Below are 15,266 nucleotides of genomic sequence, written 5' to 3' on the forward strand. Positions count from 1 at the left end.
AAGCTCGACAGAGCCTTTCCGCCTCAGAAGTTTCTCGATAACCAGAGCCATTTTAAACTTCTTTTTCATTTACACATTTTGCATATCCATACTTATTCGCTCTCTCCCAAGGTTGCTCAAGGAGGATGCCAGTAAAACTTTTTTTTTTTTTTTTTAAGCACAGAGAACTTTGGAATTCACCCCACTGCTCTCTACTTTCCTCTCTGCTTCCTCTCCTCCCTCCTGCATCATCCTTCACTTTTAACATCTTCTCAGGGCTCACCCTTATCGGTTTCAGATTCACTTAGCCGCTATGCACAGGTTCAATTTTCTTCGGGAGGGCCGGCAATACCTGCAAGATTTTATCAAGAACCTCCAGCCCCTTTCATGGCTCAAGTTCAAATAACTTTAATTGAAAAGCCTTTTTAATTGAAGTATCTCTGCCATCCTTCCATCTCTCCCCTCCAGTCACCACCCCCTCTCTTTTTGTTAAAACGAGGGGTATTAGAAACGATAACGAGGTAGGAAGACGATAAGTAGAACTTGGGGGTCTTTATAGTGCTGCATGCATATTTAGAATTTAAATAATGACGATCAGATCTGCTCATGAAGGAGATTCTTTTTCGGCATTGATAAAACCGTTTGTGGATGACGTGATTTTAAAATTATGTTAAACACTAACAGCAACTAGGAGCAAAATAGAGGTGTCTGTGCCCGAGTCATGTACATATGAGTGTTTCGGTGTCCCCACCTGTCAGGGACAATATCAGGCTGTTACTCAAGCGAGGTGCACACGCAGTTACACTATGCAGTTAATGAGGCTCCGGCTCCATATGGACACCGTGGTGTTTCCTGTGCGGCCTCAGTGCTGCTTCGCTGTTAAGGATGTTAGCACAATACTGAAAGAGCGCTGGTAAACATTTGGGCCTGTGTGTTGTGAGGATGGACTAATTGGGCTACCTGGCACACTTTCTGAAGAGGCCTCGAATGAGCAGTACAGGAACAGCTCAATCTAATCACTTCAGCACACACACACACATGCGTATACACACCACACACAAATTAGAGATGCTTTCAGAGGAAATGATCTGTTGAAAAGAGGGTGTGTGGGTGTTGGCTGGTGGGGGAGGGCGTCATCAGCCAGTGACAAAAGCCTGTCGCTATAACAACTAGGTGACCTCAAAAACCAATTACAATTGTTAGCGGGGAAGAAGGAATCGAAATGGGTTCCTGGGAAAACCTGGCCTTGACCCCTAGTGAGAGGTCAAATTCTTCTTAGCATGACCAGCATTCCTAACCGAACATAGCTGCATTGGAGCAATTGCATTGCACTGTTCCTCAGTTAGTTCATGTAAACACATAGCTAAAATGTTTTTGCTTCTTACTAATGGTATTGCTCCATCCTCCATCTACAATTTCATATGTTGTTTCTCAGTGCTTTCATTTACAGCAATAAACCTAAATAAATAAACTAAGAGCAACATAATAATAAAGAACGGACTTGATGCATGAATTAGCTATATTCAGTAAACAGGAAATAGGAAATAAGACAAAATGATTACGAAATAACATTGTTTTTTTTTTTTGGGGGGGGGGGGGGGGGTTGCATATTCTCCCATGCCCACATGAGCTTCCTTCAGCTTCTCTGGTTCCTCCCACCTCCAAAAAACACTGACGATGCTAAAATCTATCCTACGTGTGCATGTGTACGTCAATGCGTGTCTGTGGATGTACTGTTGTCTCACCCTGGTTGTATTCTTATCTCACACCCAGAGTTTCTATGATAGGTTCTGGAGCCACTGACAGTAAAAAAAACAGTTACTGAAGATGAATGAATGAATGAATGAATGAATTTCCTTCAAGGGTGCAACATGAAGATCTCTGAACGATTCCAAGCTCTTCAGAATCACTGTGAATGACTAATGTGCACCTGCTAGAACACATTCTGGATTAAGGATTAAAAAGAATCTTGCCAAAACAAGAAAAACTAAAAAACAATTAGACATTTGTGTGGCTGATGTTTAAGACATCAAGTCCTAAAAAGAATACATTAAGCCCTGATAGTACGTAAATATGCTGACCTAATGACAAGGTTTGAGAAATAGTGGATGTAGAGGATATTCAAATTGAAGTTAAATGTGCCATGCATTACTCAAAGGCTTTTGACTCATGGCATAGAATTTATCACCCTATCCTTGCACTACTGCTACACAAGGATTGAATGGAGAACACAATTCTATTGACAGATCATTTCTCTGTAAGGGGAGGACAAGCACTTAAGTGAAACACACCCCCTCTCCACACACACACACACACACACACACACACACACACACACACACACACACACCTGAGAGTTGGTTGTGATAGAGAAACTCCATCTGCAGCCTCTGGCCTCCTTTCTGAGCCAATAGGTAAGGAGTGGAATAGTCAGGATCTCCTGTAGCACACATCACATCTGCCCCACTGAACACCAATGCCATGGTCCACAACACATCAGGCTGCAGGACTGCAGAACACAAAGCCTAGAAGCACACACAAACACCAACTCATATATACTGTATACACATAATATACAGACAAGTGAACATTTCAAGGAAAAACTGTTAGCTCGGTCATGATTTGTAGGGGACGTTTTTTTGGCATGGTTTGGTTCCACTTGTCCACTTAGATGGAAGAGTCACCGCAAATTAATACAAAGTAATTCTCACTGATCAGTTTAATTCTAGAAAGATACATTTCTATCCTGATTGGTATGGTTTTTACCAGGATGACTCCGCCCCCACCCATAGGGCATGACTGCTCACTGAGTTGTCTGATGAGGATGAAAACAATGTACATCATATGCTATGACATTCACAGTCACCAGATCCCAACCCAATTGAACACTTATGGGAGATTTTCGAGTGACGTGTTATGGCGTGCTCCATCAAAATCATCAACTTTATGCACGGGGCATTGTCATGCTGGAACAGGTTTGAGCCTCTTAGTTCCAGTGAAGGGAAATTGTAATGCTACAGCATACAAAGCCATTCTATACAATTGTGTGCTTATCACTTTGTGGCAATAGTTTCATGAAGGCCCACATATGGATGTGATGGTCAGGTGTCCACATACTTTCAGCCATATGTATACATATAAAGAGTACATACTGTATGGTTTAGCTCATAATACAGCCGATGAGCGTAGCTACAATGTAGACCCAATAAACTGCCAGTTGAGCATATATAATCATGGGCCATGAAATGGAACTATCATTTGGGAACATCTTTACTGGATTCATCTAAAATAAGGTTCTTTGAACAATTTAGTGGTAATGTGATCTCTCTACTCCTTGAGAGAATTAATGCACTGGTCGATTAATAGTCCACTGCAAATATAAAGATAATTAATTTGGTGCTCAATTATTATCCATCTAATAAATTAGTAGCTGAAATTACTTAATTAACTACTTAAAAATGTCGCAATCCTTCAGGATGATCTCAAGAGTGCTTCTCTTTTTAAGGAACCTCAACACATCTCGTACAGATGGGTCAAAAACTTTGGGGGAAATCATTTAAGGTTGCAGACTGGTTAAAGGATGAAAAGTATCACTGTATTTCTTTTAAGAAACAAGGGGTGAAAAACAAATCTGCAGTGCTTTTTAATATTTGGTATATTGGAAATTTGTTAGCACAGCCACGAAATTCACAAGCCCTAAAGGATCACTAACTTCTGCATTAAGGATTCCTTATATCCGGTTCTGAGACACTTGAACAGTAATGAATGTTAAATTAATAGCATCTCTGTTGGTATTTCTAGTTATTCATATAGCAGTAATGAAGTGTGGGGGAACCATCTACTCTTGAAACTGCTCTCATGGAATTACTGTTGTTATGTGCTATAACCATCCAATTTTGAACATCACAGAGCCATTGTGTTGCCTATGCTGTATATTCAGTGACAAATAATAGAGTAAAGGACATTTCACAGAAATGTGTTTCATCCGCTGTGCCAGCAAATTGCAACTGAAGTAGTCAAAGGTGAGGGTCAACGGCTTGTGCATGTATACTATACAAAATGTGCTGGTGTACAGGTGCATTTCAAAAAATTAGAATATTGTGGAAATGATCATCCCCCCCAATAATCTAATTCAAAAAGTGGAACCTTCTTATATTCTAGATTCATTACAAATAAAGTGAGATATTTCAAGCCTTTTTTTTGTTTTAATCTTGATGATTACGGCTTACAGCTCATGGAAATCAAAAATCCAGTTTCTCAAAATATTAGAATAAACATCAACATCAATATCAACCATCGGGAAAAAATTTGATCTCAGTGATTGCTGGAGTAAAATGGGCTGGTTCGAGTATTGCTATAACTGCTGATCTCGTGGAATTTTCACACACAACAGTCTCTAGAGTTTACACTATTGGTGCAATAAAGAAAAACATCCAGTCAGCAGCAGTTGGAGAGAAATGCCTTGTGGATGAGAGCGGTCAAGGGAGAGCGTCCAGACTGGTTTGAGCTGACAGAAAGGCTACAGTAACCCATATAAACACTCTGTGAACATCAACTATCAATCTATCTATACACACACAAACACACACACACACAAACAAAACAAGAGTTGGGTCCCCCATGGCTAAATCAATTTATTTCTCCCTGAGAAATTCACAGATCCAGGAGCTGTTTTAGGTAATTAAAGTAATCCAAAATTTGATTTGGAGACCAAAATTTTTTCTAAATTGAATAGCAAAATGCTTAATGGAGTAGTTTTACAAATAAATGCAATTTAGACGGTAGAAAGAGGTCCAGAGGCTCCTACATTGTTACTCTCATTAAAAAAATCACATTCCATAATATGAATGAATGTGCAATTGGCAGAACCTTTAACCCTACACATGCCCACCCACCCTCTTCATTTGGTAAAGCAATGCTGCATGGTCTACATTTGCAAAGCAGATAACGCACTTGCCTGTCATGCAGCCAACTCTGACTCAGAAGAGCTACAGTGATAGAGTAGGTTTCACACTTTGACCAATCTGTGCCCTCAAAATGAAATAATTCATTAAAAAAAAAAAAAGCATTTTATGAGGTTCAGGATGATTAAAAATTTCTCAGCCCAGCTACGGTTAATTGCTCTGCTTCGTAACATGCATGCAACAGCTAAAAATGTATCCATTCATCCTGACACTTGATATTCTAGTAAGGAATCTGAAATCCTATGTAAAACCTGCAAGAGCCTCAATTTCTTACCATAGACACCTAAATAATAGCTGAGGACAGCATTTGAAAGGAAACAAGGCTTCGGCAGGAGGAATGCAGGCAGGCCAATTAAAATGTGATGGGAAAAGAGACGGTCGATAAACAGAATAGTGCAGATGGCTTCAGACACTGGCAGAGAGAGAGCCAGTGTAATGCTACCTAACGCTTCCTTTCATGTGAAAAGCTGCAGCTCGCGTACCCTATCGATCCACCCCGAAGAGGCCTAATCCGACAGAGAACAAGGACTTCCAGACAGCCAGCAACACCCTCCCAAACACACACACAAACACGCATTCACACAGGCAATTTATATAACTGCATGGATTAGGGTTTGAAAGCAAGCCAATTTCTACAGAAACACACACAATAACAAGATAAACAACTCAAACAGACAATCAAGGACCATTTACAGAAATTTCATACACACTAGATGCTCAGAGCAGCATAAAAGTTCACTAAAAACAGATGGTAGAGCAGTAATACACAACCTCTAGCATAGTATGTAATGTACAATACCAGTGCTTAATTCAATATATGTTTCTAAATTTAAAAAAAAAAAAAACAACCACTGTTTTAAGATGAAAATGATTTATCCTAATATCCTTGAATGTACAAGCATGCACAGCAATTTTGAAAACCCTAATAACTGAATCTCATCTTTACAAATTCAATAAGTTTACCCACTCACACACATTTTTGAACACGGTACATACACAATCTCATCCCAACCACTGCATGCACATAGATTATCTTATCTATTTCATACTCTCTCTCTCTCTCGACACTTCTGTACCACTTTCATCTTATACAATGATTGCACATGCGCACACGCACAAACATCTAATCCACTTTTCCCTGCTGATCAGTCTGAGAATCAGAAGCATTGTTGATCTGAGCCGACGCTAGCAACGAAGAAAATAGTTTCACTGAGGCTTACACAGTAGTTATCCTGAACAAACAACAACAACTACACACCCTGCCAAAATGCACAGTCAATCACTGCACACACCTGAAAAGCAAAAGAGAAACAATAAAACTATCCTAGTGCAGTTTTATTCACAAGAAAACTCATTTCTCATTGATTTTTCAATATTTTGAGGTGCGATGGCAAACTGTAGCATGGTCTAAACAGACTGCAGAACTGTGTTTGTTCAGCTCGATTGTTTGGAGCTGGATTTTGGGTAGTGTATTCTACAAATCTGTGGAAACCGGTTACCATGGCAACCCCAATTTAATACCTGGGCTACCAGGTAAGCTGAAAAAGCAGTGCTCACACACACGCACAATAAATGACAGTACTAATGGGCCTTTTAACAAGGTACAGAAATAACAACATGATGTCAAAGGCCACAAAAAACACACATGGAGCATATAGAGCACAAATGGACCCCCCCCCAACACACACACACACACACACACACACACACACCTGGTTGAGCTCCTCCTGGCTATTCAGTCCTTCCAAAACTTTCCTGTACCTCCTCTCTCTGTACTTCCTGCGGTGAAAGATTGCACGCTGTTCTGGCGACGCCCCCTGATGAATCTCCTCCTCCGGTGGAAGATTGGCAGCCCAGAATTTGTTGACGTTCTCATTTCCAACTTCCAAAAAGAGCTTGAACGTAAACAAATGAATCAAACACATAAGTAATTCATCGAGATAAACGCCAGATGGATTGCTACTCAGAATACCTGTAAGACATTATGAGGCTGATATTGTGATAAATCACTACACAACATGCTTTTTTAAGAACACCAAAGCAACTAGCACGGCTTCTAGAACACTGACCCTGGTCATTTGTTTTAGGATTTCTTTGTGGTGCTACAGTTTTGCTGGCATGTTGCTAACAAAAGATAACGTGTATCATGATATCAAATATCTTGGTATTGAGATATGATATTTTGGCGATATTGCCTACACCTTACTTTTACTTACCTCCACCAGTTCATTGGTCCAAATGCTGCTGTCCAACTTCAGACTCCTCACTTGTGAGATACCGGAACCCAGGAACCGATGTTGACCTGTGAGCAGTACACACACAGGAATGCTGAAGTTACAAAGTTACCACAGATCTCAAAGGCACTAAACTATGACCAGACTCTCGGAAAAAGCTATATCAGTTACAGCACTCGTGTCAGACTGATACTGATCATAAGTGCAGGCCTAATTAAATGTCTCAAAATGTTGAGCTTAATAGGTAGTCAGTGGCAATTAGTATTAAAGAAAAGGCTAACTGCCCTACTACCACCATACTTTCAGCTGTTAACATTTCTGACTGAAATAATCTTTATATGGAACTTCTCCATCCATTTCCTATATCACTTATCCTACACAGGGTTGCCTGAAGTCCATCCCAGGGGACTCGGGGCACAAGGCGAGGGACACCCTGGACAGGGTGCCAACCCATCGCAGGGTACAATTGTACACACGCTCACATACCCTTTCACACACTACACACAGTTCAGAAATGCCAATAACAGTCTACAACGCATGTCTTTGGACTGGGGGAAGAAAACCAGAGTTCCTGGAGGAAACCCCCAAAGCATGGGGAGAACATGTCCGCTCCGTTCACACAAGGTGGAGGCAGGAATCAAACCCCCAACCCTGGAGGTGCAAACAATTTGATAATTTTTAGGAGTATTTCTGAAAATCCAGATGATTACAGGTTCAACATCAGTGCAGTAGGAATGAAGAAACAATATCGAAAAAGGCACTCTTTTATAGTTGGTAAAACCTCCTGGAAAACAACATTCTGGGACCCTTTGTACCTTCTCTGATCATAACCCCGCACGCCCCGAATATGCCTTAACTATGATCATTGCATTCGCAGTGGTTGCATGTCAGTGTGGCATGGCTGTGACACACTGATGAAAGCGAAATGCATTGAAACATGGGAGTACATTCAGCTCTGGAATGAAGACGGTGATTACTTCTTAAAAAAAAAAAAAAAAGCAATGAAGGTTTTGCTTTCCAGTGTGGCATGTTGGCTTCGTACTGTCTTTGTAGTGCATTTCATGTTTCTCTCCCTGTGTGATTGCTTTTCTGGGGTGAAATATCTTTAAGGCAAAGTTAGATGTAATAAAAATAAATAAATAAATAAATAAATAAATAAATAAACAAACAATGAAAAATACTTCAATCTGGGTTGTTATGGTAATTTCATATGCATCTCATAACCAAATGAGTGGACTATCCCTGGTAAACTAGTGGCTAGCATGCGGCGCACTCACCACCATAGCCCGGGTTCAATTCCCAATCAGGGAGGATTGCACAAGCCAGCGCACACTCAGTGCCGATCCCAAGCCCAGCAAATGGGGAGGGGGTTGCGTCAGGAAGGGCCAGAATTAAATATTTTGACGGGTGAGCCACTGTGGCGACCCCGAACAGGAGCAGCAGAAAGACAGTGGAAAGGTGATTTTTTTAAATGTTATTTATTTATTTTTTGCTATATAGAAAGTTTGTTTTTTTTCTTTCAAACCAAAACTATGAAACTGCAAAAGCTCAGAAATGCACAGCACCCTATCCTGTGCACTCAGCTTCAGCTGGAACTCATTATCACACTAATCCCATCCATTTCAAGACCTTATTTCTCACTAGTCACAGCTCTAATTGCAAATGAAAGGCATAAAAAGGCATTAATTGCAAATGAATCATGAGTAATTAATTGTGTTTGTTGGCCTGTGTTTGCTTAGCTGAACTTGAGGCGTCATTGTCGTTGTTTATGAGCAAAACAGATGAATTAAACATCGAGAGAAACACATTATATGAATATGGATTAAGCAACCCTCTTGTGTAATTAGTGATAATATGGAGACCTCAGACGCCATCAAAGATGTCGAAAAACCTAATATGACCGGGAAGTGGGTGCATTTTAAATTTTGCTTTTCAATTTCAAATGAGGGTGCTTTTTATGTTTAATGCACATAATAAATATAGCAAAAACAACATGCAAGCATTGAAGACAACAATACACTACTGAGATTGTATCATCAATAATGTTTATAAAAACATAATTAGCATTTCATTATGAAACAGAAGTTTTTCATTTAAACAAACAAGTTCATCACAGGTCAGCTCCCTACAATAGAAAGTAAGAAAAACTCATTTATTAACGGTCTTAAAATTGTGCAAAAGAAAAAAAAAAAAAGATACAACAGTGAAGAAAGTGTTCCTATGGAAACAGGCGTTTGTACTGGGGGAATGTCCATTATCTCAACGTTTGATGTAGAGAGCTTATTGCAGTTGCACCAGGGGAGGCGAGAGCACCTCAATAACTGTCAAAAAGGCTGAGACGGTGAGGGAGAATGAAAAAAAAACAAAAAGATAAATGGCAAGAGTATAAGGGGTGCATCATAAGATTTGTAAACGTGATTCTAAATTACTATCCATAAGCGGCTTCATCTCTCAAAGCATGATGCCATTTCCTCCAAAGCAAAAGTAGCTGAGCTGCAGCAATAATCTACCCCAACCTCCACTCATTACAAGTTAAATAAACAAAGCACTTCAGTCTTCTTGTTTTCTCAAAGCCTAATTTTTACTTCTCCCTGTTAAAAACACATTGTGCTTGTCTAATCATTAGCCACACATAAGATTTCCTCATTTTCTTTACCTCTCTCCTTCTCCATCTTATTGTCACTCACAAAGTTAGAACTAATTAAACGATCCCTACTGCAGAGATTCAGCCCAGGATTCTGTAGCTGTTAAATGTTTAAGTGCCAAGTGTTTTTCTCACACAGGTCTTGTTGTCATCGCATTTACCAGCTTCGCTTGACAACCTTTGGCAAAGGACAAGTGGAACTTTCTTGCTTTTAATATGGACAGTTAAGAAATGTATTCAGATTTATTATGATTACCATACTCTAGACAGCTAACACTATATGCTCCAGACTGTGTAAAGGGAGCCAACTCTATCAGAAAAAGAAATTGAGTGAATCATATTTGATCAAATAAATCTCTGTAACCATGGTAACTCCACCATGGCTTAGAATTATGCAATGCAGTCTGCAACTAATTGGACAATGACTGATGTTTTTGTTTTGGCTCACGACTGCAGCACGTTGAAATGAAACACTGAATAAATTGAGGTTAAAGTGCAGAATTTCAACTTTAATTTGAGGCTGTCGGCATCTATATTACGAGAAGCGTATAGGAAACACATCCTTTCTCATCCACTATGCTGAAATATTCAGTCAGAACGACACAACTTTGTGACACTGTATGCTTTTTGTCCAATTTGAGGGGAGCACATACTTACATAATGCACAGAATATAACCTGAAGTAAACTCCTGCTCAAGTTTCAGGATCTCCTTAAGAGTACACCACCACTCGTCCAACACCATATACAGCATCGCTAACAGGAGGAGAAAAATTACCCAAGAACACACTTGGTGCTAAAAAGTTGGTAAATGGTCTGCACATATATAGTGCTTTTTAACCTTAGCAGATCCAAAGCACTTCACACTGTGTCTCATTCATCCATTCACACACACACTCACACACCAATGGTAACAGAGCTGCCACGCAAGGCGCTAACTTGGCATCGGGAGCAACTTGGGGTTCAGTGTCTTGCCCCTGGACACTTCGGCATGTGGAGTCATGTGGGACGGGAATCGAACCGCCAACCCTACGATTAGTGGACAACCCGCTCTACCACCTGAACCACATTAACCCAGTTCCCTAAGATTAACTACTCATTCTAATTCCTTGTGTACATGGCCAGACTGGTTCAAGCTGACAGGAAGGCTACACTAACACAAATAACCACTCTTTACAACTGTGGTATGCAGAAAAGCATTTCAGAACACATACCGGCACAACAAATCAAACTGTTCTGATACGCGTTTCAGCTGCCACTTCTCAGGGGAGCCTTTTCTTTCTTTTTAAGTTTTTCTGCATTTTATTTGTTTTGGGTTTTTTTTTTCCTTGTTGAATTTGTGTGCTGGTTGACAGTTGAGGCGGAGATCCAGACCCAAGCATGAATGGTGTATTTTCCCAGGTCTGTGATGTGATCCAGCTACTAACAAGATTCTGAGGCTACAGTGGGCGCCGGCTCACCAAAACTGGATGTCTGAAGATTAGAAAAATATCACCTGTACTTTCCCATCTTCAACCAATCTGACCTCTTTCATCAACAAGACATTTCCACACCTACGCTGGATGTTTTTTTTTGTTTGTTTGTTTTATGCACCATTCTGTGTCAACTCTAGAGACTGTTGTGTGTGAAAAATGCCAGGAGATCAGTAGTATCTGAACTACTCAAACCAGCCTGTCTGACACCCACAGTCAAAGCGACTGAGATCATATATTTCCCCACTTCTAATGTTTTTTAATAGGAACAAGGTCTTGACCTGTATCTTCATGATGTACATAATGCGTAAAATCATACAGATACAGATCAAGAGGTCAGTACTTTACTGGATGTTCATGTGTACAATAAGTGCATGAGAGTGTGCGTGCATGTTTATATACAAGTGCTGTTCGACATGTGTGTACCTGCACACATTTTACAGATGACCACTCCGAGGTTAATGGATGCCCACTCGGGATGGGAAGCTCGGCAGTCGGCACAGCTCCTGTTCGACTGGTTGAACCAAATCTTCTCGGCCACTTCGTAATTGGACAGAGTTTCAACGATCGATTCCTGCACGTCCTCGACCCACTCTTCCCTCTCTCGCTCAGACTCGGCTGTGAAACTGAAACAATTGATTGTTTTTAAAAACTCCTCATTATTAATTTGTAGCTTATAAACCAGTCGAACATACAGCTAAAGGTTTTTAATGGAAGCTGTTAGAGAGAATAGGCAGCAAAAACAAGCTACAAGAAAAGGCCAGAAAGAGAAGATGAGAGAGAAAGACAGAGAGAAAATGCACGTTAAAGCCAGCTGAAGGAAGAACAGAGAGACAGAGAAAGAGAGAGACAGACAGTGCAAGGGCTGAAAGCGAGTAAATTGTCTCCTCTACACTACTCCAAGTGTCTATAACCGGGTGTGTATGTAACATGGTCTCCACAGCGAACAGATGTGCGCTTTCAAAAGTGCTTTCGTCGTGGTTTGCGGTGATCAAATAAGCGCTACAAATATACCATATACTCAACAGTCAGGATTCAGAATCAATTCCCAGAACCTCCATGGTATTAGATTTAATGAAGCCAAGCAATCCAAGACAAGAATCTATTTCTGATGCTTCATTTTAGCAATAAACTCCAATTACGTTGACAGTGCTGACACTGAACTTCGCACACGTCTCTTGATAGTTAGCAAGCACATACAAGCAGATCAATAAATGTCCAAAAAAATATGAACTGATACAGCTCAGTCAGATACAACCATAAAAGAAAGGTGTGGGTTGCAGCCAAATGACCATAAAGCCATTAAAATAAATAAATAAATAAAACAAACATGTTCAAAGATTATGGATTAGGCGACTACCAACAGACACTATGCAGAAGGCGGCTGCTCATGAGGGGTCAAAGTGCATCAACACTACTCTGGGACTACTTCAGCAAAGCTGCTGCTTTAAAAAGGAATGGAAAGGGTAAAGGAAGGAAAGAGAAAACAGATCAATAACGAATGAAAGTGGCTCCAATTGCTGTATCAAAAAAAAGAACAGTAATGAGCGAGGAACTGTTTGAGGCAGGAAAAAAAAAGAGAGAGATACGCAGCGGGGGAGTGACTGGAAGAAGTGTTACCAAAACAAAGTCGAAAAAGGATCAGAAGTGTTTCATCTGGCACTAATAAATCTCACACCATCGAGTTCAGCTATCACATACTCTGGTTACTCTAAAGCGCAGACAAAGATGCTTTCAAAGCCTTTCATTTGGCACGAGTTAATTTTAATCACACTTGCCTTAAGTTGCGCTGCTACATTATTTAAAACTAGAGGGTAGGATTCTGACACAATAGCTACTTTGATAGACTGAAATAAGAAATGCTCCGGTTCTCACCCCACACACTCCCAGAAAATTCCTCAACACCCAGTGATGCACCAAAATGCGTCACGACTTTAAAGTGTTATGGTACGTTTGACTCACATTTTACACCATTTTATCTAGCTAACACTACTGCCTACAAGTCCTCTAGTCCCAAAATAGCAGGAAAATGAAGGGTCTTCTTTAAATATTGCATCAAAATCAATGCGTTGAAATATATCCCAAGAATATATGGGTAAACTCCTCGTCCATTTGGGTAAACCTATACAAGTACATAAAATCTCCAAGCCATTCCCATGAGAGACAAATGTGATTATTAAGCTTTTATGTGGATATATGCCTAAAAGGACTCAAAAAGCTGGCTAAGAAGCTTATCAAAAGGTTTAAAGGTCATTTATAAAGACTCATTTTAGTAATTTGTTTAGGGATTTACCTACCTATTTTATCTCCAAAAACGTTGGTGGTTTTTAACTATAAATGTTTGGTACGTGTGTTAAGATACACATGCGAAAACAAAGATACCCTCACCAGAAAGATTTGAAAGGTGTGTTGATCTCGAAGCCTCTGCGGTCCACATGTTTGACACAGGCAGTCATCAGATCCACCATGGTGATAGCCAACCCGGTGTTGAAATCCTTTAAAAGAATCACATTCACAACAATTGTCATTTTTTTTTCCGTAAACATCTTAATTCTTAAGCTATGAAAGACGAGTTTTAGCACAGTTCAACACGAAACCATGGGAGGGGCTAAATAGTGTGTTGTTGCACACTATTTCATATCACTTAAAGATATGAAATGTTACCAATTAGCTACAATTTATGCATCCATTACAGATCCAACCACCATATTATGCTATAATTTTATGTGCTTCAGTCTATGCAATACTAGAAGAATATAAACTTGTCTGTCCTATCATCCGGATATCAGTGCCACCGCCATCCATGGCTGGGCATCGAAGAGAAAAATATTCGTCACGCTTTCTGGATGGAAATGATGGCATACATTTCCCTGTCAATCACTATGACACTAGCCAATCAAGGGCATCTTTGATCTCATGTGTGTGGAAGAGAGCTGATAGCACTGTCCCCAAGTGTGTTCAACTGTCCTGTGACGCAACATGAGCTGTTTGCTGGCTTCATGTGTCTTGGAGGAAGCATGTGTTAACCTTCACCTTCCCCAAGTGGTATATGTCATATAATAGGGAAGATAATGATCATGATAATGAGTCTTTATTGATCACATATACATTACAGCACAGTGAAATTCTTTTCTTCGCATACCCCAGCCTGTCAGGAAGCTGGGGTCAGAGCGCAGGGTCAGCCATGATACAGCGTCCTGGAGCAGAGAGGGCTTTGCTCAAGGGCCCAACAGTGGCAGTGCTGGGGCTTGAACCCCTGACCTTCTGATCAGTAACCCAGAGCCTTAACTGCCAAGCCACCACTGCCCCATTATGAGTGAAAATTGGCCATGTCAAATTAGGGAGCGGCACATTTTAGGCACACATCGCTTCATTGAGAACGGATCCATAAAGTGTAGAGCTATGCAACTCAATATTCATCAGCATCACAGCTGACGTCACATGAGGCGTCTCGGCTCAAATCTGCAGAAAATCTGCACTTGTTTTGAAAAGCTCCTGTGAATATTGCGGAGTTTGCTTGATTTTGCGCTCATTTCTGTGATCGCAAAAATTGCAAAATCCAGGACGGACTGATAAACATAAGAAAGAATATACAGCCATTTAGGTGACTTTTAGATTTTACTGATGACAGATAACTGTATGAAAGACGTTTACCTACATTTCTGACACTACTGAGATGCATGCAAAACAACCAACCTGACCATCATCAACATGGCTGAATTCCAAACCGCTTCTTATTCTCAACATATGCTTACTACATAGGGTATAGCATAACAGCATTATAGAACCTACACAGTACACTATATGTCCAATAATAGGACGCCTTTGGAGCCTAAAAACAAGACGATAACGAGAGTCTTAAACATTCAAAGGTTTTTGCTTTCGAATGTGTGAAGTGGAATCATTTTTGAAGAATGGAATGTTTGATGACAGCCCTACCATATGTCACTGCTTTATCACCAGCTGTTTTTAACC

At 40.3% G+C, this 15,266-nt stretch overlaps 1 protein-coding gene across 1 annotated transcript in view; it reads right to left on the reverse strand.

Moving 5' to 3' along the window:
- arap2 (ArfGAP with RhoGAP domain, ankyrin repeat and PH domain 2) overlaps positions 1 to 15,266 on the reverse strand; it is an 82,565-nt gene that overhangs the window by 45,342 nt on the left and 21,957 nt on the right. The window contains exons 9-13 of the mRNA XM_053630122.1: positions 13,680 to 13,786; positions 11,718 to 11,917; positions 7,160 to 7,245; positions 6,656 to 6,838; positions 2,330 to 2,504 (exon numbers count right to left, since the gene is read on the reverse strand). Coding sequence (XP_053486097.1) covers positions 2,330 to 2,504; positions 6,656 to 6,838; positions 7,160 to 7,245; positions 11,718 to 11,917; positions 13,680 to 13,786 — 751 coding nt within the window. The remainder of the gene's footprint in view (positions 1 to 2,329; positions 2,505 to 6,655; positions 6,839 to 7,159; positions 7,246 to 11,717; positions 11,918 to 13,679; positions 13,787 to 15,266) is intronic.

Source organism: Ictalurus furcatus, chromosome 7 (genome assembly GCF_023375685.1).
Source record: "Ictalurus furcatus strain D&B chromosome 7, Billie_1.0, whole genome shotgun sequence".
Classification (NCBI taxonomy): Eukaryota; Metazoa; Chordata; class Actinopteri; order Siluriformes; family Ictaluridae; genus Ictalurus; species Ictalurus furcatus.